The sequence below is a fragment of the Narcine bancroftii genome, chromosome 11, assembly GCF_036971445.1.
Source record: "Narcine bancroftii isolate sNarBan1 chromosome 11, sNarBan1.hap1, whole genome shotgun sequence".
Taxonomy (NCBI): Eukaryota; Metazoa; Chordata; class Chondrichthyes; order Torpediniformes; family Narcinidae; genus Narcine; species Narcine bancroftii.
In genome coordinates this window covers 78729206-78752764 of record NC_091479.1, presented here as the reverse complement: position 1 = coordinate 78752764, position 23559 = coordinate 78729206, and the positions used below count along the sequence as shown (strand labels likewise).

At 38.6% G+C, this 23559-nt stretch overlaps 1 protein-coding gene across 13 annotated transcripts in view; it reads right to left on the bottom strand.

Moving 5' to 3' along the window:
* The window catches only part of LOC138745963 (voltage-dependent L-type calcium channel subunit alpha-1C-like), a 488237-nt gene that overhangs the window by 211653 nt on the left and 253025 nt on the right, over positions 1 to 23559 (bottom strand). For all 13 annotated transcript variants that reach the window (XM_069903575.1, XM_069903576.1, XM_069903581.1 and 10 more), the window contains 6 exons: positions 21861 to 21887; positions 13111 to 13271; positions 9489 to 9714; positions 7833 to 8040; positions 2179 to 2299; positions 175 to 289 (listed from right to left, as the gene is read on the bottom strand). In XM_069903575.1, coding sequence (XP_069759676.1) covers positions 175 to 289; positions 2179 to 2299; positions 7833 to 8040; positions 9489 to 9714; positions 13111 to 13271; positions 21861 to 21887 — 858 coding nt within the window. The remainder of the gene's footprint in view (positions 1 to 174; positions 290 to 2178; positions 2300 to 7832; positions 8041 to 9488; positions 9715 to 13110; positions 13272 to 21860; positions 21888 to 23559) is intronic.

Genomic DNA, 23559 nt, shown 5'->3' with positions numbered 1-23559 from the left:
TTGATGGTTAATATTATATTCCTTAATAGAATATTATTTTTCTGACTTTTGGGAACATAGACCAAAACATTTATATGCATACTGCGTTGAGAAGAATTAATATTTCATCGCTGGCTCAAAGGTTCTTCAATCAAATTAAATAATTAAATAAGTAAAATCAGGGCAAGACATCACCTTGCTAGCTTTCTGCGTTCCCTTTCTTCTTCTTCCTCCTTCTGAGCGGACGTTAGACTTTCAGCATCTGCCAGATTATCCACAGCAATGGCCAAAAATACATTTAAAAGTATGTCTGTTTACAGGTCAAGGCAAATATACGGTTGATAACTTTAATGCTCAACAAGATAATGTTGAGCATAATGGGCTAATTAAAACCCTACCAAAAATATTCCATATTTTGAGTCATTCTCAAATTATTTTATGCTCTGAAAATAGGTTTAATTTGCAACTATAAAATGTTCATGTGACATTTCTAAACAAGAACCAACAATTCTGCACAGGCAAATCCATTCTACTCTGATGCTGGGGTCTAGTTGTCTGCATGAACTTCCCTTTTCTCACCATTATCCACTCAAGTTAAATCTCATCAATCCCATATATTTTAATTAAATTCAGTAGCTGAAGAGTCAGCGTGGCATGTTTGTTAATTTGCAAATTGTAATTGATTACATTAATTTACATGTACTCAATTATTTTGCATTTGTAATAGTTCTGTGTTTTATAGATTTTAACTGATAAAAGAATGATGATTTATTTTGTAAAAATATTTCAAATGCTTTGGAATGTTAGAGAAATGCACACATTTGACAGATTTGATAAGCAATTCAGTCTGAAATCATACTTCACCAAATTCAAAATAGTTCTGTGGAATCTTCTAGATTCGTTCATTGTCATGTCACAAAGACAGTACAATATTACACAGAAATTGCTTTAATTGCCTGAAGTGCCTCTTACAGTTAATAACCATACAACAATTACAATACAGAAACAGATCAGTTCGGCCCTTCTAGTCCATGCCCAACACCTTCTCCCACCTAGTCCCATTGGCTTGCACCACCCCATAACATTCCATAATGCTCTTGTCCATATACCTATCAAACTTTTCACTAAATATTAAAATCGAGCCCACATCTACTACTTTGGCCAGAAGCTCATTCCACACTCCCACCACCCTCTGAGTGGAGAGATTCCCCCTCATGTTTCTCCTATACCAGTCAGAGAAAGAGAAGCAAAAGACAGTCCCCCTCAGTCACCGAGTGTCCGTGGATTCACCTCCAGCACTGCCGTAGGCCCCACAGAGTTCAGTCTAAACCATCAGCAATCGAGCTCCAGACCCAAACCTTCAGCATCTTCAGCACCCAGGTTCTAACACCTCATGCCCCTTCAGCTAGTCTTGAGCCAGTCTCCAGCAGTCCATCGCCTGGTGTGAATCACTTGACCGCAGTTGCCAGCAGCCCACAGCCTGTATGGGCTCCTTGCCTCGAGTCACCAACAGCCTGTATGTTCTTCAGCCACAGATCTCCTCACTGGTCCGCTGTCAAGATCATCATCCCGAGGGTTGTCTTGTCTTCTTCTCTTTTTCAAAGGGGGGGGGGGTTGTTCTCTTTGTACTGCATAGGACACTTCCAATCCCATCAGAGCTGCCTTGATTCTGAAAGTTCTTTCCAGTAGTTAAGTGAAGGTAAAAACAGGTTCAACAGTGCAGAATTATTGAAAGGGAATGCTGGGTTATTATCATCACTTTGGATATATTTTAAATCCTTACATTTTTAAAATGATCATGTGTTGCACAAAGATGTCATGAAATCGATCATTATAAAACTATGTAAATTGATTCCAAGTGAAACAGTCAAGACTGTGATTGAAGTAAAAACACAGAAATGCTGGAGAAACTCAACAGACCTTACCGTGTCCATAGGAGGCTCAGGCCAAAAATATTAGTTATATATCTTTACCGCATATGGGTGCTGTGAGACCTGCTGAGTTCCTCCAGCATTTCTGAGTTCTTACTTAAAATTATTCCAAAATAACTTGGTTAGTGATCCCGGTAGTTCTGCTGTGATTACACTTAATGGAGATTCCACTACTCACTTCAACAGACATGCTGAACCAGTACAATGGGTCTTTAAAAATTTAAGAAAGCCTTGAATCCAAAGGGTTTATAAAGGAGCAAAAGAATACAGTTTCCGCAGATGAAAAGAATGATGAAGTAAATGCAGACTAACATCCCTGGGAAAGATGGCCCTCCATAAGCCCTTATTCCATCATACATCACCGAGTTCCAGTCTTCACCAGTTAGGATCTAGAAAAAACAGAATAATAAAATCCAAATTAGATGCGCCATGTTCATAAATGCATAAATAAAATAGAATGCATAGGTCAACAAATATTCCGCAGCAGGAAAAGCAAATAATGCTTTCCTGAGCCATTGTGAAGTCTATGATTTCACTTCAAGGGCTCCATGCATCCGTCAGGTTAATGCACACCACAGGGATCAGAACAAGGACAACAAAGTTTAATCCATGCAAATTCTGCACGATGTCATCAGGTGTTGATCAATCACACGGAGTAAGCTTTCAAATTTTTGGGCCTGCTTTTGCTTAAAATGAACAAAGTATGTCCCAACATGTCAAAGTACACGGCATGTATTTTAGGAAGATTTAATGGCTATCACTTGGACCTCCATCCTTTTAACAGCAGCCTCACCTGTAGCAGTGAATGAGAAGTGTCTTTTCCTTTACATTGCATAGGAATTGTAATCTGGCCATGTTATGCAGGAATAAAATGATAATACCAAGGACTCACAACTTCTCACTCAGCCTCCAGCTCAGACACTGATGCTACAAACAATTTAGATGATGAAATCTCCACAGTAGTCCTGATGGAAAGTAAAAAGGGGAGGTGATGGGATCCTGTTGTAGGTGACAGAAGTTCCTCAGAAGTCCAGTTTGGATAAACAAGGTCAATCCAATCCAGCTCAGTACCAACTCTTTATTGTCCTCTTGATGGTCAGGAAAACATTTGTTGGTGATATCAATAGCTCCACTGGAGTCTCATCACTGCCTTGGGCTGAATGTGGAAAAAATCTTAAAAATCCAGAAATTATGTTACGGGCTTCAACATAAGTAATGTTTGGTGGAGCATGACATCCAAGAGCCCTGCATAAAAGTCAGTGGGATTTTGGGGATAAACTCTTCATTGGTTGCAGCTACATCTTGAACAAAATTTGTCTTCGATCAGTGAAGGTTCATAATCCCACATCCAGGACATTGCTGGATGAGTTCCTCAAGCAAGTGCCCTGAGCCTAAGCATCTTCAGCAAGTTCCTCCATGAATCTCCTTTCATTGAAAGGCTATAGTTAACTCCATTCACAACTGCTCAAATGTAGAAGGTCAAAAGAATATTCTCATCAGCATCCTCTGCACCTCTGCAGAAGAAACTATGAGCAATTTCAACCCATGGTGAGTTGGCACCTCTGCCATCCTTGTCCTCAACCTCTGTAAGGCTGTTCTGTTCTGAGTGAAACTCAGAAGTCTGTAGACACTGTGATTGTGGTGAAAACACACCGAAATGCTAGAGGAACTCAGCCAGTCTTTTCAGCGTTCATATATTGCTGACGTTTCAGGCCTGAGGTGCTTATTCCTTGAAGAAGGACTCAAGCCCAAAACGTTGGCAGCGTATCTTTGCTTTTTATGGATGGTGTAAAGACTGGCTGAGTTCCTCCAGCATTTTGGTGCGTTTTTACTCTTCTGTTCTGAGCTAATTCTGACTTTGTGCACACTAACAATTGAGATGTGGCTTATTTTGAGGCTTTGCTTAAAATGTAAAAGTGCATTTTCTTTTTAAACTGTTCCTCCTCATGCTGGCCAAGTGTTGGGAGAAAAGTTAAATTTATTATCAGAGTACATGCATGGCATCACATACAACCCTAAGATTCCTTTTCCTGCAGGCCAGTCTTAGCAAATCGAAAGATCAATAACTGTAAACCTCTGGAAGTGGCAACTGTTTAAAAAAAAAGTTCAAATGCAGATGGAAATATACAGCAATAAATAACAAACCTAAGAGTCCTTAAATTAGTCTCTAAATGAGTAGAGTTATGCCCCATCATTCAAGAGTCCGATATTTGAGGGGTAGTAACTGTTCTTGAACCTGATGGTATGAGTCCTTAGTCACCTGTACTTCCTGATGGCAGCAGCGAGAACAGAGCATGGACTGGGTGGTGAGGTAAATGCAGCAATGTTTTATATAGATATACTCAATGGTTGTGAGGATTTTGCTTATGAAATACTAGGCCGAGTCTGTCGTGGTCACGTAGTTACCTTGGTCATATTATCACACATGTATTTGTGAAAATAGATCTAGTACGTGCTTACTATTAGATTCCAGTTGAGCCTTCTGATGTTGTGAAGACGGCAGTAATTACCCCTTGCGGCACGTTTGAGTTTCTGTGAATGCCATTTAGCCTATTGAATGCAGCTCAGACATACCCACAAAGTTTATGATCCTCGAAGCTCGTTTCCCTACCCTTTCCAAGCCTTGCTCAAATGTTTCCCTCGCCTCATGACCCCATCGTTCGAGGTTAGGCTGGCCATTTCGTAGTGGGACAGTTCCAATCAGCCTTTTACTTGCATGGCTATGAGGCTGGGGTGGGGGGGGTGGGGGGTGCTGCCGTGGTCACGTACTTACCTTGGTCAGGAGGAGGAGAATGAGAGTGTCAGGATCACCCATATGGCAGTGAGTTTAGCTGGGTGGTGTTTGTGGAGTTGAAGATTGCAATGTTGTGTCTAGTGATTATTTAAAAGAAAGTCGACTTCATGGTGTGGTTTATTTGTTTATAAGCTGTGGTAAATCAGTGCCGTTACAAGTCTATTACCTTTTGCAGTATTTTCCACTCAAAGTTATTGGTGCTCACATACAGTAATGCAGCCAGTCAGCACACCTTCCACCATACAGGTTTTTGATGACATACTGAACCTCCGCAGACTCAAGAGGAAGTAGCCCTTTTTCGCTATGACATTTTTATGATGGGTCAAGGACAGGTCCTCTGACATAGTGACACTCAGGAATTTGAATTTTCTCACCCTCTCCACCTCTGATCTCCAAATTATTAATGGATCATATACCTAGATTTTCTTCTCCTAAAGTCTTCAATCAGTTCCTTGGTCTTGTTGACATTGTTAATACACCATTCAGCCAAATTTTCAATCTCCCTCCAGTATGCAGACTCATTGCCTCCTTTCATACAAGCCACTGCAGTGGCATCAAAACAAACATATATGGTGTTGGAGTTGTCCTTGAACCACACAGTCATAGGTATAATGCAAGCAGAGGGGGCGAAGAATGCATCACTTTGAATTTCAGTTCTGATGGAGATTTTTTGCCAATCTGAATTAATTGGGGTCTGGAGCTGAGGAAATCCAAGATTCAAATGAACAATGGGGTATTGAAGTCCAGGTCTTGGAGTTTATTGATTAATTGTAAGGGGATGATAGTGTTGAATGCAGATCTGTAATCAATAAAGAGGAGCCTAATGTATGCATTTTTGCAGTCCAGATGCTGCCAGGTTTTAGGAAAAGCCAATGAAACAACATCCTGTGGTTATGGTAGGTCAATTGGGATGGATCCAAATCACTGTTCAGGCGGGAGTTGACGTGCTTCAATATCAGCCTTTCAAAACATTTCATCATTGTGGATCTGAGTGCCACTGAGTGAGAGTCATTTAGTCAGCTTACCTCGCTCTTCTACAATTGAAGCCTGTTTGAAACATGTGGGTATCACACACTGTCGAAGTGAGAGGTTGAAGATATCTGAGAATACACGAGCTAGCTGGTCAGTATAGATTTTCAGTACATACTCTGGATACTCTGTTCGGACTGGATGCTTTCCTTGGATTAACACTCTTGAAGGCAGCTCACACGTCATTGACAGATAGTGACAGTGAAAGTTAATCAGAAGACATGGGGGTGTGCAATGGTTCCTTTTTGTGCTGGTGGCCAAAGTGGGCACAGAAGGTATTGAGATCATCTGGAAGTAAAGCTCTGCTGTCTCCTATGCCACAGGACTTAGCTTTCTAGCAGGTTACATCATTTGAACCCTGCAACAGCTGAGGGGCATCCTTCACTGATTCCATTCTGGTCCGGCATCTCCACTTCAACTGAGAGATAGCTTTCTAGAGATCATACCAGCACCTCTTTTAGTATTCTTGATCTCCAGACTTCAATGCCTCTGATGTGTCTCTCAGAAGGTTCCGGATTTCATTGTTCATCCAAGGCTTCTGAATGGGGACACACTCATCCACAGCTCATCCCAAGTGTTTAATGACCCTGATGTAATCATTCAGGTCCTCAGCTGAGTTCTTGAACACAGTCCAATCCACTGACTCAAGGCAATCCTGTAATCATTCCTCAGACTCCCGTGACCACCTCTTGAAAGTCTTGATAGCTGGAGCCTCATTTTATAGGCTCTGTCCATATGCAGGGAGCAAGTACACAGCCAAATTGTCTGATGCAAAAATGCAGTCTGGAAGGAACAATAGGCATTCCTTATCATAGTGTAGCAGTGATCAAATGTGCTGGGACTTCTGTTGATAAATGGACAGGGTTTTCTTCCGACAGGCCTGATTAAAATTGCCGACTGTAATTTGTGATGCATCGGGATGGGCCGTTTCTTGTAGGTAAACCACATCATGCAGTTTCATGAATGCCTGCTTGTAATTGGTATAGGGAGGAATATAAGCTCTGGTGAGAATTACTGTCGAGAACTCCGAAGGCAAATAAAAAGGTCTGCATTTAATCAACAGTTGTTCTGAATCAGGGGAACAAAAATTCAGCACAACCCCAAAAGTCCATGCACCAACTAGAATTAACTGAGAAGCACACGCCATTTTCTTTCTCAAAGAAGCAAGGAACAAGGGGATGGAGAATTGTAAGAGGTACACACTTAAGTAATTTTCAGCGTATAAGTCATAAAATGCAATGAGTAGAAAAGGGAGAACATGAGATTAGTAGAAGTCATTCCATTAATGGCTGCCTTTTTTCCCCCACACGGATGGGTCAAACAAAGCACTGTCCTCCTTAGGTTTAGTCCTGATGCTTATGGTTGCACACAGTTATTGCCTTGTAGGACTCGGGATACAGTCTAGTCAGTGTTATGCAATCATATTGTCAGCAACATTTTAGGTCTTCTGAAATGCTTTCATGTTTCAGCAAACAATAAGGAAAAAAAAGTAATAACAGGAAACTGAACTGCTATTAATTTACACCCCATTAACCTACACCCCCTGTATGTTGTAAATGGTGTGAGGAAACTGGAGCTCCCATGGAAAATTCACGCAAACATGGGGAGAATGTACAAACTCCTTACAGCCAGTGTGGGATTCGTACCCAAGTCCTGATCGCTGGCGCTGTAAAGCCGTTGTGCTAACCGCTTGGTGAAACCTTTCACCGTGGATGTCACTAACTACACTAAGATCAGCAGGGAAGAAGACCAAGTGTTAATGCAGAAAATGAATTTTCAAATGACATGCTGCACTTCATGTTTTTGTCTGCTTGAAGTAAACTTAAAATATGAAAGGAAATCACAAAAATAGGCTATATCTTAAAAAAAATGGTACGTGATAGGAAAGTGTTGAGGTGATTTGCATGATCAGCAGACCAAAATCTATAAAATATATCCAAAAGTGTTCAGGAAGAAAAATCTTTGTTGTCCAGTGTTAGCATTTGGATTTAAGAATACATATTTGATTAGGAATTTAACAGTCTTAGAATTGGTTATCATTTGTATTTAGATTTGGTACTTGATGAATGCATATTGTAATGAAAGGAACCATAACATACCTGGAAGACAGTGAGAAGAGACTGAGGAAAGTTATCAAATGTACTCCGTTTAGTTTCCATCTCATCAAAGTTGAACTTTCCTCCAAAGAGTTGCATGCCCAGGAGAGAAAAAATTATAATAAAAAGGAAGAGGAGCAGTAACAAAGAAGCAATTGACCGGACTGAGTTCAAAAGAGAAGCCACCAGATTACTCAAGGAATTCCAGTATCTAAATATAGAAACAAAGAATTTAATTACATTCTTGTTCACATTGTCAAAGATATTTTCAAGTAATGTTCATAATTATTGCATACTAGGCCTGCTATTAGGGCTTGCAAAGTATGACCATTTATTGTATCATTCACCTCTCTCATGATTGAATTAAGGGTTCATTCTCTCGATTTGGTTTGCACAAATAGAATCATGAATAATTTGACTGTTTTCTTTCTTTTCTGCCCCTTTCTCAACTGAAACCTCACCCATTATTTTGCACTTTGTAAACCCGACGAACCCAATTCATTCTGGTCGGCCGATTTTGATCCTATCTTCTAGAAACAGGAAGTGCCACAAAGTCTAGAGCATTTTTCCTAAATCACACCATTTTACTTGAACATAAAGAACCCATATTGGCACCCAGTTATGCAATATCTCATCACTTTATGACTTTAGTCCCATCTCTTTGTAGTATCCTCCAGCTCCAAACTTTAAGATACCTGGTCTTCTTTAAATGCACTCTTAATCTCTCCAAAATTTACTTATTCCTCCAGCTGCTTCCTCCATAGGTGGCTCTGGCTTAATCTTCTAAGGCCCCCAGCTCTGGAATTCTCTCCTTACACCCTTCTGCTCTCTCTTTTTATGCCTCTAATTTTTTTTTTTTTAAAAAGTGTTGTGATAATATTTGCATGTTCTTTTATGATGGTATATATTTACATTGTTGTTCCTAATCTAATACCCAAATTAAATGCTAAATCAAAATGAACATTTTTAATTTAAAAATAAAATAGATATACAGCACAGTAACAGGCTTTTTCAGCCCACAAGCCCATGCTGCCCAATTACACTTAATTGACCCCCAGTATGTTTTGAGTGGTAAAAGGAATCTAGAGCCATTGGGAAAAACCCATTCACACACAGGGAGAACGTACAAACTTCCTACAGACAGTGTGGGTTTCAAACCCTGGCTCCGATCGCTGGTGCTAAACGCTAAAAATATCGCCATATAAAAATTAATTATATTTAGTATCTTATTCAAATGAAATCAAGTTTTGTATCTTATCTAGAATGTGACAAATGTTTGTTTTAAAAGTTTGATTAATCCTTTCAAAACATGGTTATTCTAAACCTACAAGGAGTCAGCAGCGTGCAATAAAAATGAATATACATCTATATCTGGGTGCTAACTATTGCTGTTGGCAGTTCCAAAATCTAACCCAAAGTCACAAAGAAGTTTAATATACCTATCATTTACCTTTATTAATTCTATCTGATTCTTCACTACATTTGTTTCTAATTTATGGTCTGTATAAAATATGATTTATATTCAGCAAGTGGTGTTAGATGTTGTAATCAGATCACCACATTGAATCCCAAATTTGTATCGTCATTCTGGCAAATGCTTAGATACATACCACTAATTTCCTAATAGAAATGAACATTGAAAGGTAAGTAGAACGCTACCTTGTAATTTTGAATATCCGCAGAAGTCGCACACAGCGAAGTACTGAAATGCCAAGTGGGGACATAATCTTGGTCTCCACTAGAATGGTCTCAAGGATTCCTCCACAAACAATGAAGCAGTCAAAACGGTTAAAGAGTGATACAAAATAAGCTTGCAATCCAAGACTGTACATCTTAAGTAGCATTTCACCGGTGAATAGTGCCAAAAGAACTTTATTTGCTGTATCTATGAAAGGAAAAAAAAACTTGAAAATACATCTTTCTATAATTTCAACTGCCTTTGTTCTTTCTGTCCTAAAATTACTAACTGAGAATGAATTTTGGTAGCAAAATTAGAGCAGTTTTGCAGTGACTTGCTTAAGAACCCATTACTAAGAGGAGATATCAGAGCTTGGGCCAATTCTGGCCAAATCTAAACAAAAATTTTCCAGAAAAATAACTCAGATTTATCCCATTTCAGCACATGCAGGTCAAACCTAAGATCATAATTTTCCCTTAGGAATGAACTAATTCAACACGTGAAGAGTGATCCGTGATATGAACTCAGGATTTCTTTGAAATGTTCAAGTTAATTTCACAACATAGGATGTAGTTGCATGGTGTGTCATATGGAAAATTAAACTATTTTAGAAAATAAACAAATAATTGAGAGTTGAGCAATCGTTGATGCTGGTTTTCACTAAAATTTACCATTGCAATGTTATTAATTTTGTTTATGCAAACTCAACTTTATTGTACTGCTTACTGAATAGATTTACACTAATTCTTAAAAGTTCTTCCTGAATTTTTTTTATTCTGTTTTTCTCTAAAAGATGTAATTTTGACAGTCCAAAAATGCATTTTTCAGGTAGTAGATCCTATATCCAGTTATTTTACTTTAATACCTCTCTTAATTTTTTTATTTGAAGATGCTCTTAAAAGCCCAAGTTAGGACTACACATTTTGTGAAATGGGTTTGGATCAGGGAAACTGCGCAATTCCATAATATAATTTCCCATATAATTTTTGCAGTTATACAAAGAAAATATTTTTCATGTTGTCATTTCAGTGCTGGTAAGGATTCAGAAGGAAAGAATGAAAAACAGGAAAAGATGATTTGGGGCTAGAAATTGGAAGATACGAAATGGAAAAAAAAAGTGACATGAAGACAATGGATAGATAAGAACGAAACTGACTGTTATTTTACCACATGCACAGGAAAGTGACCATAATGCTCAAAAATTCCCGCCTGTGAATTAGTTTACAACTTTTAAATGCTGTGGGTCACCCTAATATTGTTCTAAATGTCCAACAAATATCAAAAGCCATCTTTTAAGGTTCTCAAAACAGTTCTTGCATTTCTCTGTTCAACCAACCAATGTGTCAATTTTGATCACAAATCTTAGAGGGAGCTCCATTCGTGAAGAAGCTCAGCATGCAATGAGATGACTCCTTAGAAAAGTTTAGTTATAAACACTGATCCTTGTAAATATTGGGTGATAACGTCATCCAGCCAAACAGCATGGAACATGTCCTTTGGCCTAACTTGTCTAAAATGACCAAATTAGCAATTTGGGCTAGTCCCATTTGCCTCCATTTCGTCCATATCCTTCTAAGCCCTTCCTATCCATGTGTGTGTCAAAAATATTTTTTGAACTTCCTAATTGTGCCACTTCTATAGGCAGCTTGTTCCAGATATAGAATACCTTCTGAGTGAAAATGTTTTCCCTCAGGTCCCTCTTGCCTTAAACCTATGATCTCTAGTTCCAAATCCTTCTATCCTGGATAATGGACTATGACCATTTACTTTATCCATCCCCTCTGATTATGATTATATACCTGCATAAAGTCAAACTCAGCCTCCTCTATTTCAGGGAATAAAGACCCATCCTATCAAATCTATCCCTATAATTCAACCCCTCTAGTCTTGAAAACATTCTGGTTAATCTTCTCTGCAGACCTTCCACCTGTAGCTGGGTGACTAGAACTGCACACAATTCTCCAACTGTAATCTCACCGACACCTTGTGCAGTTGTATTAGGTAGTCTCAACTTTTATACTCAATATCTTTCCTAATGAAGGCCAACATGACAAACAACTTCTTTACCACCCTGTCCACCTGAGTTCCCACTTTCATGGAACGATGCACCTGGTTTCTCTGTATTACAACACTCTGCAGGGCCCTGCCATTTACTATACATGTTCTTCCCTGATTTGGCTTACCAAAGTGCCACACCTCCATTTACCACCTCTTGGTCCACTTTCCCTACTGGTCTAGATCCTGTTGTAAACTCAGATATCCTTCTTTACTGTGTCAATTTTTGTGTCATTGCACATTTACAGATTGCTTTAACTATCTAGAATTTTAAGTTATTGGGAGTCACTATCTCAGAGGATCCTTCCTGGACCCAACACACCAAAGGCACCATGAAGAAAGCATGTCAGTGCCTTTCCTTCCTCAGTAGTTTGCAAAAGTTTAGTATGACATCAAAAATCCTGGCAAATTTCTACAGAGGTGCAGAGGAAAGTGTGCTGACCAGCTGCATCATGGTCTGGTATGGAGACGCCAATACCCCCGAGTGTAAAGCCCTCCAAAAGCTAGTGGACACAGCCCAGGACATCACAGGCAAAACCCTCTCCACTATTGAGTACATCTACAGGGAACGCTGCCATTGCAGAGCAGCAGCAATCATCAAGGATCCACACCATCAAGTGCACACTCTGTTCTCACTGCTGCCATCAGGAAAGAGGTATAGGTGCCACAAGACTCACATCACCAGGTTCAGGAACAGTTGCTACCCCTCCACCACCAAACTTCTCAATGACAAACTCAGAGACTAATTTAAGGACTCTTACTTGTGCACAATATTGATTTTTCTGTTTGTCCTCTCTGTATTGCACAGTTGTTCTTTGCCATGCCCGCAGGGAAAAAAAAATCTCGGGGGTTATGTGATATATGTACTCTGACAATAAATCTAAAATATCTGCCATCTAATGGCCAACCGGGAATAAGATTTTCTTCTTTCATGGTTCCAATTTCCTGCTGCTATGATTTCATCAATGCCTATCAATTATCTCCATCCCATTCAGAAAGAGAAATATTAGGCATAGAAAGATCATCAATGAAAGTTAGTTTTGAGAGCACAGGTTGTGCAAGACAGGCCAAATAAGCTGCAAGGCTCCAGAATATTAGAAAGCACCTGGCAACACAGTTTGACTGCTAACCTTTCCAACAGTATGTTTTCTGGGAAAAGGGATTAACTAAAAGGCGACATTTTTGAGCAAAAATGAACTACTGTATAATTTTTCAGACCAGCAAAGTCAAAAATCATGCAGGAAAAAACATTGGGTCTATACTATTTTAGCTAGAATTTAAAAGTGGGCTACCCCTTTAGATGTCATGTTTTCTGCTAGGTGATAAAAGCTCAGGAAATGATGCAATATTGATCCAGTCTAGATTTATTGTGTTTTCAGATAGAGATTCCTTTTAGGCTATTTAATTTTTTTATTGTTTATTATTTAAGGATATAGATGTTATTATGGTTATCACCTACCATATGGTGAAGAAAATATACTCAAAAATTTTGCTATGAAGAAGTACACCAACAGATTTGCATTTATTTTTAATTAGGTTTGCCCTTACCTTGAACAAGAGAAAGCCAGATGGGTTGATTGTAGTGTTCAGATGCAATGGTAAGGGTGTTGAGGAATACTAGAAATATTACAAGCCAATAAAACACATTTGATTTCACTCCAGCTCGACATTTTCGTCTGCAAAATCGGTTCCATCTCCGCCAATATCGACTGCAAAAAAAAGTTATATTGAGAGTACAGAAAAGAAGTAAAGAAAACAAGAGAAAATCCTGAGTTGAAATAGGGTATTTAACTGGAAGAACAAACTAAAATAAAGAGCTGGATGCTCAGCAGACTGTTCTACTGGTTGTGTTTATTACCCAGATAAAGCAAATTTCACAATGGGAGAGAAAATGCTGAACATCTATGGCACAAACATGTGGATTCTAGTATTTGTAGGGGTGATATCATGGCCAGATTGTTAGGTCTCTGGAGTTACTTGGGAGGCTTCTTAAATAAGTTAGAGAGGCAAAGCTCAAATAACAGAAGAGACTTTACTTACTGATGCCTTCCACCATCACATTCACATACGCCCCACAGTGGTGCACTACAGTTACTACAGTGAGAAAGGTGTATTCTTATGCGGTTACAAAATAGTTCAAATTATCTTGACTATATAACATCCCTCCTTCTCAAGATAAAGAAAAATTTAGTGTTCTGTATTATTTTCTTTCCAGTGCAACTTATGTAACTGAACTTGTACACTAGTTTATTTACACAAATATTTTTAAATAGCTCATCAATATCGCACTAGCAGCAGTATGTTGCTTCACCATCTTGTGGATTTGGCTGCGACTGTTGGGCTCTGTGTTATTAGTACACGTGTAGGTGATGTAGCTTGTTGTACTCCACCTGACAACTGCTGTGTTGATGTTTTGGTATTAGTGGATGTGGTCTCTTCACTTGATACCTCACTTGATATTGGTGTTGCAGGCTTTGCTGGTATTAAGGCTTTCTACTTCATCACATCTTGTGTCAGCCATTTGCGAATTCAGTTCCTCCTCAGCTGATTGCCAGAGTCTGTCTCGACAATGTATGATCTTGGTGTCTCAGCTTCTCTGATGACTCTTGCTGGCGTCCATGTTTTTAACATTGGCTCTTGAATATGCACATGCTGCCCTCTGAAAAGTTTTGGTAATATTTGTTATAATGATGGCGTCCTTCTTGTGTGTCAGCCAGTCTTCTACTGGTTTCCTCCTGGTCTTCTGGAGGGTATATTTTGCTTGGCAAAGTTGTTTTATATCTCCTGCCATTTAGAAGTTCTGCTGGGGACTTCATGTCAGCCCTTAAGGTGTTGCTCGTAATGATAGAAGAGCAAGGGATGGGTCTTCTTTTGTTTTGCGACACTTAACTAGTGTGCATTTCACAGTCTTTCAATGAATCCATGACCTTTGGGGCAGTATGGGGATGATGTAGTGATAACAAACCCATACTCTGCTGCCAGCTTTCTGAATTCTTGTGATATGAACTGTGTTCCATTGTCACATTTTACTTGTTCGGGTATTCCTTGCTCAGCAAGGAGTGCTCTCATTTCTGAGGTGATAGTTGATGCTCTCAGGTCTTTCACCCTTTCGACAAATAGAAACAGAGTAGTTACAGGCTGCTATTAAATACCACTCTTGATTCTCTGTGAACAGGTCTGCTCCCATTGTGTGCCATGGCCTGGCAGGTACTTCTGTGGAAATCATTTCCTCTTTTTGTTGTGTGTTTCTGTTGATTCTTTTGGAAATCTTTATCTGGATTTCATAATTGACAGATCAACTGCATCTCCTGGCAGCTATCCAGACCTAGAATTGCTGGTCCATCTGCATCTACCACGTAGAATGTCAGAGAATGTTCTTTCCCTTATGCCAGCCATTGATCTTGGCTCTCCCTAGCTGCTTGATCATGGGTCCACCATAGGCCGTTAATGTGACATTTGCTGTTTCCAATGTACCGCCTTTTGGATACCCTTTTATTTTGTTCTCTGGGAACATCTGGCAGTAGAGTCTGAGTGGAAGGATGTTGCTTCGTGGTCCAGTATCCAGCTTCACCTTTAGGTTAAATATCGTAAGCTTGATCTGGATTGTCCTCTGTATTTGGATTGTTGTGTGCAACTCATTTCCTTCTTTCATCTGACCCGACATCTCATGAAGGTGTATGGATTCTATGTCCAGTATCTGGGTATCGGAGTCCTCATTGTTGTTTCCTTTTATGTGGTGGATCTTCTTGTCTTTTTTATTCACTGGTATTACTGCTTTCTTCACACCAGACTTTCACATCTTCACCCAGGGGTTTGCTTTACCACAGGCTCTACATTCAGAATCATATGCGGGCATTTGTTTCAGTCATTGAAGGGGTGTGTTGTCTGCCACACTTCCTGCAGACCTTGGGTGTCTGCACTTTTCTGATTGAGTTCTTTATAACATCAACCGTGGGTGGGTCTTCATAGAAAGGGATTTCATTTGCGTCCTTGTGATTTTAAAAGCTCTAGCTGTGTCTTTTGCTTTGGCCAGATTTAAGCTATCTGTCCCTTAGCTTTGGCCAGATTCAAGCTATCCGTCCCTATTGCACTTCGGGATGGGCACTCCCCCATATTAGTTGATCTGCTGATCTTTCCTCTATATTCTTAAATCTTCATTTTGTAGCAACAATTTTTAGTCTAGTGAAGTTATCAAGAGTTTCATCAGTCTCCTGCATTAAGCCTTGAAATTCATAGTGTTTAATTCTATGATTAGGTTCAAGGTGAGAAGCAAATCTTGCAAATATCTGCTCTGGATCATTTTTCTCCACCTCTGTAAACTCCCAGCTATTAAATAAATCAAGGCCTCGCTCCCCTGTCCAGAGAAGTATTTAACTGACCTTCTCTGTTTCTGAATTTTTAAAATAGCTTTTGAATGCGAAATTGCATTTCTGCTGAAACATTTTTAATGATTCAACAATGTCTTCAGCTTCCCAGTCCATCACTGGGTGAACTGCTGTTGTTCCAGCCATTTTTTTCAGTATTTTTTTCTCTTCTTCCCCTTCGTATTTCAGTGACATACAATCAATTGTATGGCTTTATTCCTGTTCTCTTATACTGCTGCCCTGCCACTATGTTATGTCTCTGGAGTTACTGGAGAGGCTTCTTAAATAACATTGAGACGCAAGATTCAAATAACTAAAGAGACTTTATTTACTGATGTCTTCCACCATTACAGGACACTGTTCACACACTCACATATACATATGTCTCACAGTGGTGCACTACAGTTACTACAGTGAGAAGGGTGTATTCTTATGTGGTTACCAAATAGTTCACATTATCCTGACTATATAGTACAGATTATCATTCATCTTATGAAGATAAAAATCTACCCCAGGAGTTTATACACATATAATTTCTACACATCAGGTTGCCCTGTTTGATCAGTCCATTATAAGAGAATGGGATGCTTCAATGTATGGTAAGAAAAAGGTTTTAGTTCTGTTGTAATTTTTGAATGTGTTAGCTGTCACTCTTTTCCAACCCTCCTTTTACTGACCCTGTATCATTCATTTATTCCTAGATTTCACTGATCCTCTATAAATTATTGCCATCGCTAATTTCACACGAAGCAATCCTGATCTTGAACCTTCCATCAAAGGCGTTATCTCAACACTCCAAAATATGGTATTTTAAACAAGGTTTTGGTATTGTAACAAAAAAATGGTAAAAATCTGATTTTATAATGTGAAATATGCTTATTTTCAAAGGTATAACAATAGATTTAATTACATAGCTATTAATCATAGCCTATAAAGCATTATGTAAAATGTCTACCAGAGTTAAACATGTTAACACAGTTACTATTTAACTGTAATCTCTTTATCCAATTATCAAATCTTTCACACTGGTTCATCAATGCTGACCATAACTCACTGCACTCCCTGCTGGATATTTTGAATAACGTTAATCTGAATAATAAATGCATTCCATAGCTATTGCCCCTGTTGCAAGTTTTGCAATTCAATGATCTCATCAAACTAACGTAATATGGTTATAAATGTGAGGAGCAAAACCTACTGTTTTAGATCTGTACCACCATACATGTATTTACACATTTTTGTCAGAAAAGAAAACACATGTATACACAAACATATTTAATTTGGTGTAAATGATAAGATCTTGTCATATGACAAATTGTAGAGCTCGTCGAAAGAACCAAAGACTTGTGATTCCAAACCAAGGCTTTTATTAGCAAAAGACAGGAGCTCTTCACAGGTGGCCGACCAGTCTGGAATGATCCGACCTGGCTAGGGACACAACCCTTTAAGGCCCAGACAGTAGGCGTGGCTCAGCCAATCGCTGTAAGCACAGTCTAGATACAGTAACTATATACATTGGTGATAGGTCTGTACTATCACACAAACATTCTATTGAATTTTAGCTATGCCACACAATTCACAGGGATAAACACTGCCATGGATTAATTGAGGGTTTTACATGTTAATACATATTTTGATGAGACTCAACAAGACAAAGTGGGGGTCCTTAAACATTTTTTTCTTTAATCTTCACCCACGTTATATTAAACAAGGCAGCACAGACATTATTACATTCTCATCGTAAAATGGCTTTTAACGTTCTTGGAAAAATCTCATGACAATTTGAATTGGTCTGCTTGAATTAAAAAAATTTTTTTGACATACAACACGGTAACAGGCCATTTTGGCCCACAAGCCCATGTTGCCCAATTTATACCCAATTAACCTACAACTTTTTGAATGGTGGGAGGAAACCGGAGCCCTCACACAGACACAGGGAGAATGTACAGACAGCACAGGATTAGAACCCCAGTCCTGATTTGCTGGTGCTGTAAAGGCATTGCATTGACCGTTACCCCCAACCATGCCACCTTATTAACTTGTCAGAAATATGGGAAGAATTAATACATAGCAATAATTTCTGCCCATTGTGGCAATAAGGTGAATGAACTCATCATCAATGTTACTTTTTAAATCTCACTTAACTAAAAATTGGGATCTTATATTGTTACCAATAACGGGCAAAAGGACATTATAAAAGTTTGTCAGACAATGATCCCTTCAAATAAAGTGAGTAACTTTATAACCCTGCACTGACTTTTAAAAATATATTCTGAGATATTTTGTTCATAATGCAATACATTGGAAAGAGTTACCAGGACAAGATCCTTTACCTGGCAAACATCGAAATAGTGATGATGTTATTTGGTGGTTTACTTACCAGTGAACTGTTGTCCTCTCATTTTGAGTTTTGTATATAATTATGTCACAGCAGGATGGTCTCAGAGGATAAATGGCACATGGTTGCTACGCAACACTGAGCAAAAATTAGTATTCCTGCCACTAGCAGCTGGTAATGCCATTAATTGAAAAAAGTACATACTTGCAAGACATCTTAATGTTAATTACATACCCAGACTTGTCAACTGCATTTACAGGACTTTGTGCAAGACAAAATTCTAACAGTTTATACAAAATGAAATGGTTTTACAAGTGGCTTCTTTGCAACATGCTAAGGATGATTAACACTTACCATTGTCTGTTTATTAACATTAACAGAAAAGTGCAAAGAACAGAGAATGCTTTTCTGTTTAAAACATTAAAAAAAAACCACCAAAAAAATAACAACATCACATTTGGCCACAGATACGAAAAGTAGCTTTGAAAATTTTGCATTGAAAATAAGGTGGAAAGAAGATGGCGACAAAAAAAGAAAAGTCGAAAGCAACGGTAAGAAGAGAGGAAGAGAAGACAAAGGAGGGAAAAGGTGAAGGCCTTACCTGTCCGAAGAGGCCCGCTGCGGAGAGAGAAACCCGCTCCCTCAGGTCGGTAAATAATGGACTACAAAAATGGCTCGCAGAGCCGAACAAAAGTGCGCAACCGCGCATGCGCGAAGTTTCGCGCATGCGCGATGCGAATGAAAAAAAACACACCGACGGGAGGGGGGACCAGCTGGGGAGTCGATCTCCACAGCCGGCAACGACAGCTGCAGAACACCTGCAGCAAGAAGAGACCACAGAAGACAATAGAAACAAGATAGAAGAGGAGGAAAGGGCACCAAAGAAACAACAGATGGTCAACCCAGAGGAAGAAGAAGAGGAAGAGTATGGTGAAATAGAAGAAGAAAAGAGAGGCAAGGTAAAGGATATACTTGCTCTTATTAGAGGATACATGGAATCATTTAAAGAATGGCAAACACAGGAATTTAAGGATTTAAGAAAAAGAATAAACAACACAGAGGAGAAAATAATTAAAATGGAGATGACCTTAACAGAAATGGAAAAAAAAATGGACAAGATGGAAGAGCGGGCAGTAGCAGCAGAAATGGAGGTAGAAGACTTAAAAAAGAAATTGGAGAAATCTAATAAAAAAACTAAAGAGACACAAGAACTACTAGCTCAAAAAATAGATACAATGGAAAACCATAACAGAAGAAATAACATAAAGATAGTGGGCCTTAAGGAAGATGAAGAAGGCAAGAATATGAGGGAGTTTATAAAAGAGTGGATCCCTAAGACCCTAGGATGTCCAGAACTACAGCATGAAATGGAAATAGAAAGGGCACATAGAGTATTGGCCTCTAAACCACAACCACAACAAAAACCAAGATCTATTGTAGTAAAATTCCTAAGATATACTACAAGAGAAAAGGTACTGGAGAAGACAATGGAAAAAGTAAGAGAGGGCAACAAACCACTGGAGTATAAAGGGCAAAAAATCTTCATTTATCCAGATATAAGTTTTGAACTCCTAAAGAAGAGAAAAGAGTTCAATACAGCAAAGGCGATTTTATGGAAGAAAGGGTATAAATTTATACTAAAGCATCCAGCGGTATTGAAAATATTTATTCCAGGACAACAAAACAGACTATTCTCGGATCCAGAAGAAGCACGAAAATTTGCAGAACAATTACAAAAATAGACTGAGGGAGGAAGACGGGTAATGAGAGTTAAAATGATCACGACTGATATGTATGTGGGTAAAGACAAAAATAGACTGAGGGATGAAGACGGGTAATGAGAGTAAAAATGATCACGATTGATATGTATGCAGGTAAAGAGGTATAAGAGTGAATAGAGACAATGAGCATACATGAATGTATCTGTACTTAGAGGAAAATATAGATAGTATAGACAAGAATTAATAAGGGAAGGTAATGGAATAGAGAGAATAAGGAGGGAATTAAAAGAGGGACCTTTGTGACATATGAAAAGTGAAATCTTTTCTGGGGGAGGCGGGGTGGGGGGAAATAGCGGTCACTGCAAAATCAGTTGACGCTTGCGAGTGGATTCGCAAATCCAAATGGAGAGGGGAGATGTGGTTGTCCGACAAGGGATAAAGGACAACTCAGGAGGTGAAGGGGAGATTGGGGATAAATAAGATAGAAATAGGAGAATAAGGAAAATGTTAGATGTTGTAGGAATGTTGTCTTATAAAGAGTTGAAAATAAGAAAACAGAAATGGAAAAGGAGGAAAGGTAATGATGGAAAAACGGAAAGAGAAGATAAACAAAATATAAAAGGGCTACGCTGAACTATATGTCTTTAAATATTAATGGAATACATAACCAAATTAAAAGGAAGAAACTACCAAATTTAAATGAATAAATGTATTCCATTAGAAAAAATAACATATTGGTTAAGAAATAAGATTGAAATATTCGAACAAGTATAGGAGCCTTACATTAAATACAATAGCGAAAACCTACCGGGGACAAACATTACCTAAGTTGATGGAAGGAGAAGGAAAGAAAAGAATGGACTCAGTAGAATTTCTGGTGTAATTTTGTTGAATGACAACATTGTCTGACTGGCTTAATGCAACCTAGATTGTATACCTAAAATGGATGAGAGGGGGGGGTGGGGGGGTGGTTTGGGAGGAAAGGGGGGGGGGGGGGAGAAAAAGTCACTGTATATGCGTGAAAAGAAATAGTGTATATCATGGCTAATGTGATTTATGGTGTGAAAAATAAAAAAATTTAAAAAAAAAAAAAAAAAAAAGAAAATAACCATGATAATGCAGCTTGTACTACAATTAACTGAACTGATTAGCTAACCTGCTGCAGCAATAAGCACTGGCAATCTGGAGAGAGCGTCTGATTATGTACATGTTATTTTCAGAAGTGGATATAATGGATGTTGATCAAGTTCAGGAGCGTTGGGAAGAAAAAGTATTAATCGTTGTGTCAAAAGGGGCCAGCCCTAGAAATTCACATATGCCACAAATCGTATAGAGGTGTGCCCCGCTGAACATTCCTATGAAACCTTTCGTAAGCCTAAATGGCATAAAGCGAAGACCCATTCACTCCGATTGAAGGCTATTTTTGTACAAGTGAAAACCCATTCAAATTCTTTTCAGATAGCGAACACTGGTTTCTTTGCGAAAATGAGTATTCGTGAAGCAGGGTCTACCTATTCCACGCAAGAGTTAGTAAAAGTTTAAAAAGAAAAGAAAGGCAAAAGGTTTGTCTCAATGCTTCAAAAATGTAATCCTTATAACACAATCTAGCCCAGAGTACTGAATACAGAGCAACTCTCAGATACCAAGAGAGTAGCAGTTATAGTCAATCTAAAACTATTTACATTCTTTCAATATCAAATCCATTTTCTGCTTTTAATATGCTGCGGTTCTGATATTTGAATTATTTCACATCAACTAAATAGCAGTGCAATAATTCCATATTCTTTTGGATCAGTACTTGTAACTTTAAGAGCAGTTTAACAAAAAAGTATACAAAGAATATTAGTATATGAAATATATAATATATTAACTGACCTGAACTTGGACTTGGAAATTCTATGCCTGGAACACAAAAGGAGATCATGGATGATTTAAGCATCTGTTCAACTGAAATCTCTTCTATTTATGTTGTTAGTCAAGAAGGTTGATTGCTTGTCCAGAATGCAAAGTCTCAGTGCTGATCAGCAATCAGGGAACAGCAGCTGAGAACACTTTTGCTAGAAGGAAAAGACAGTTTGTCAAAGGGAGAAAATCAAACTAAGAGAAAGGAATAGTGTGCTCATTAGCACGAAAAAAGTTTGCAATCACATGCTGTTTAGGGTATTCCAAAGTATTGATACAGAATAACAAGCAAACTAGTTTGCACCTGTTAGACCACAGCAAGAGGTGACAAAAAAAGAGTGTACAATCTGAGACACCTTTTTAGAAGAACTGCAGTTTAAAGACTGTAAATCCTTCAAAGTAATTTACTGGACTGAGATGATATGGTTTACATGGCTATAGAAGTTATAATCTGAATTTTTCCATCTCAAGCCTTTTGCACATTGCTATTGGACACATTATTCACGTGCATTATGTAATATTAAGATAGCAGGGGATATCACTAAAAACACCAAGACACTTATAGGCAATGGTTTGTGCCATGAAAAAAGTGCCCCTTGCCAACTGTTGCAGACAGTGTAGATTTTTCCAAGTTAATGAACTGCAAAAGGCACAACTATGCAAGAGGACCACCGATCGGAGAAGGCATAACAACAAATACACACAGAGATCATCCATCACAAAGATTATTTTAAAATGAGAAGATGGGTAAACTATATGCCCCAATGTTATGGAGTGGTTGTTCTCTTTAGTGCACTTCTTAAACTGTTTAATTTCCAAACAGGTCCGAATGGATCAACAGTCCTTGTTACGTCAGTCACAAACCCATTCAGTTAGATTAAAAAAAAACAATCAACTTATTCAGTTAACCTGCCATCATGACTTTGTTTTGGGGGTATGTTGGATAAAGGCCAAAACCAGATGTTGGAATTGTGGGGTGCACCCACTAATGGAAGTGGAATGTGTGAGAGTCAGTGCCAAGTGATTCCCTCAATGCTGGCTCAAAATCTTTAGCATTACATGCTTGATGCATGAGGAAAATGCATAGTAGGCCTAAAAATTTGAAATAGGTCAACATTTTTAGACAGTAAGGAAATTATTGCTTTCTCATCGCATCCAATTTTCTAAAGATCTGAAAGATCAACATAAAATTAGATTGTATTTGTTAATCTGTGGGATATAAACATCACTGGAAAGACTAGGATTTAATTAACATTCCTAAATATACTCAAGAAGATTCTTGCAGGGAAAAGTTAAGTGGTAGGAAAATCCAACTAAAAGGGAACAGGCAGACCTACATTAGTCTAACCATTAAAGGTCAGTGTCCAACTAGCATTTGACTCATTCTGACAAAATCTATGACCAAACAAAATCTCAGACCATGAAAGGTAACAGTGGGCTGCATCTAATTTTGTTTCTCACAATCTACTTCTTCGTCGTCTCACATTTTTATGGTGCAGATGAGAGCATGTGTAATCCAACCACTGTTTCTCTGCCACTGCAATGCTCTTGCCTATCAACCCAATTAGCTGCCACTCTTGCTGACAAGTTGAGATCTTCTTGGCTCATAGCACTTGGTCAGCCCACAATGCAATCTACAGTATTCAACATTATAATTCAACTATGCAGTGCA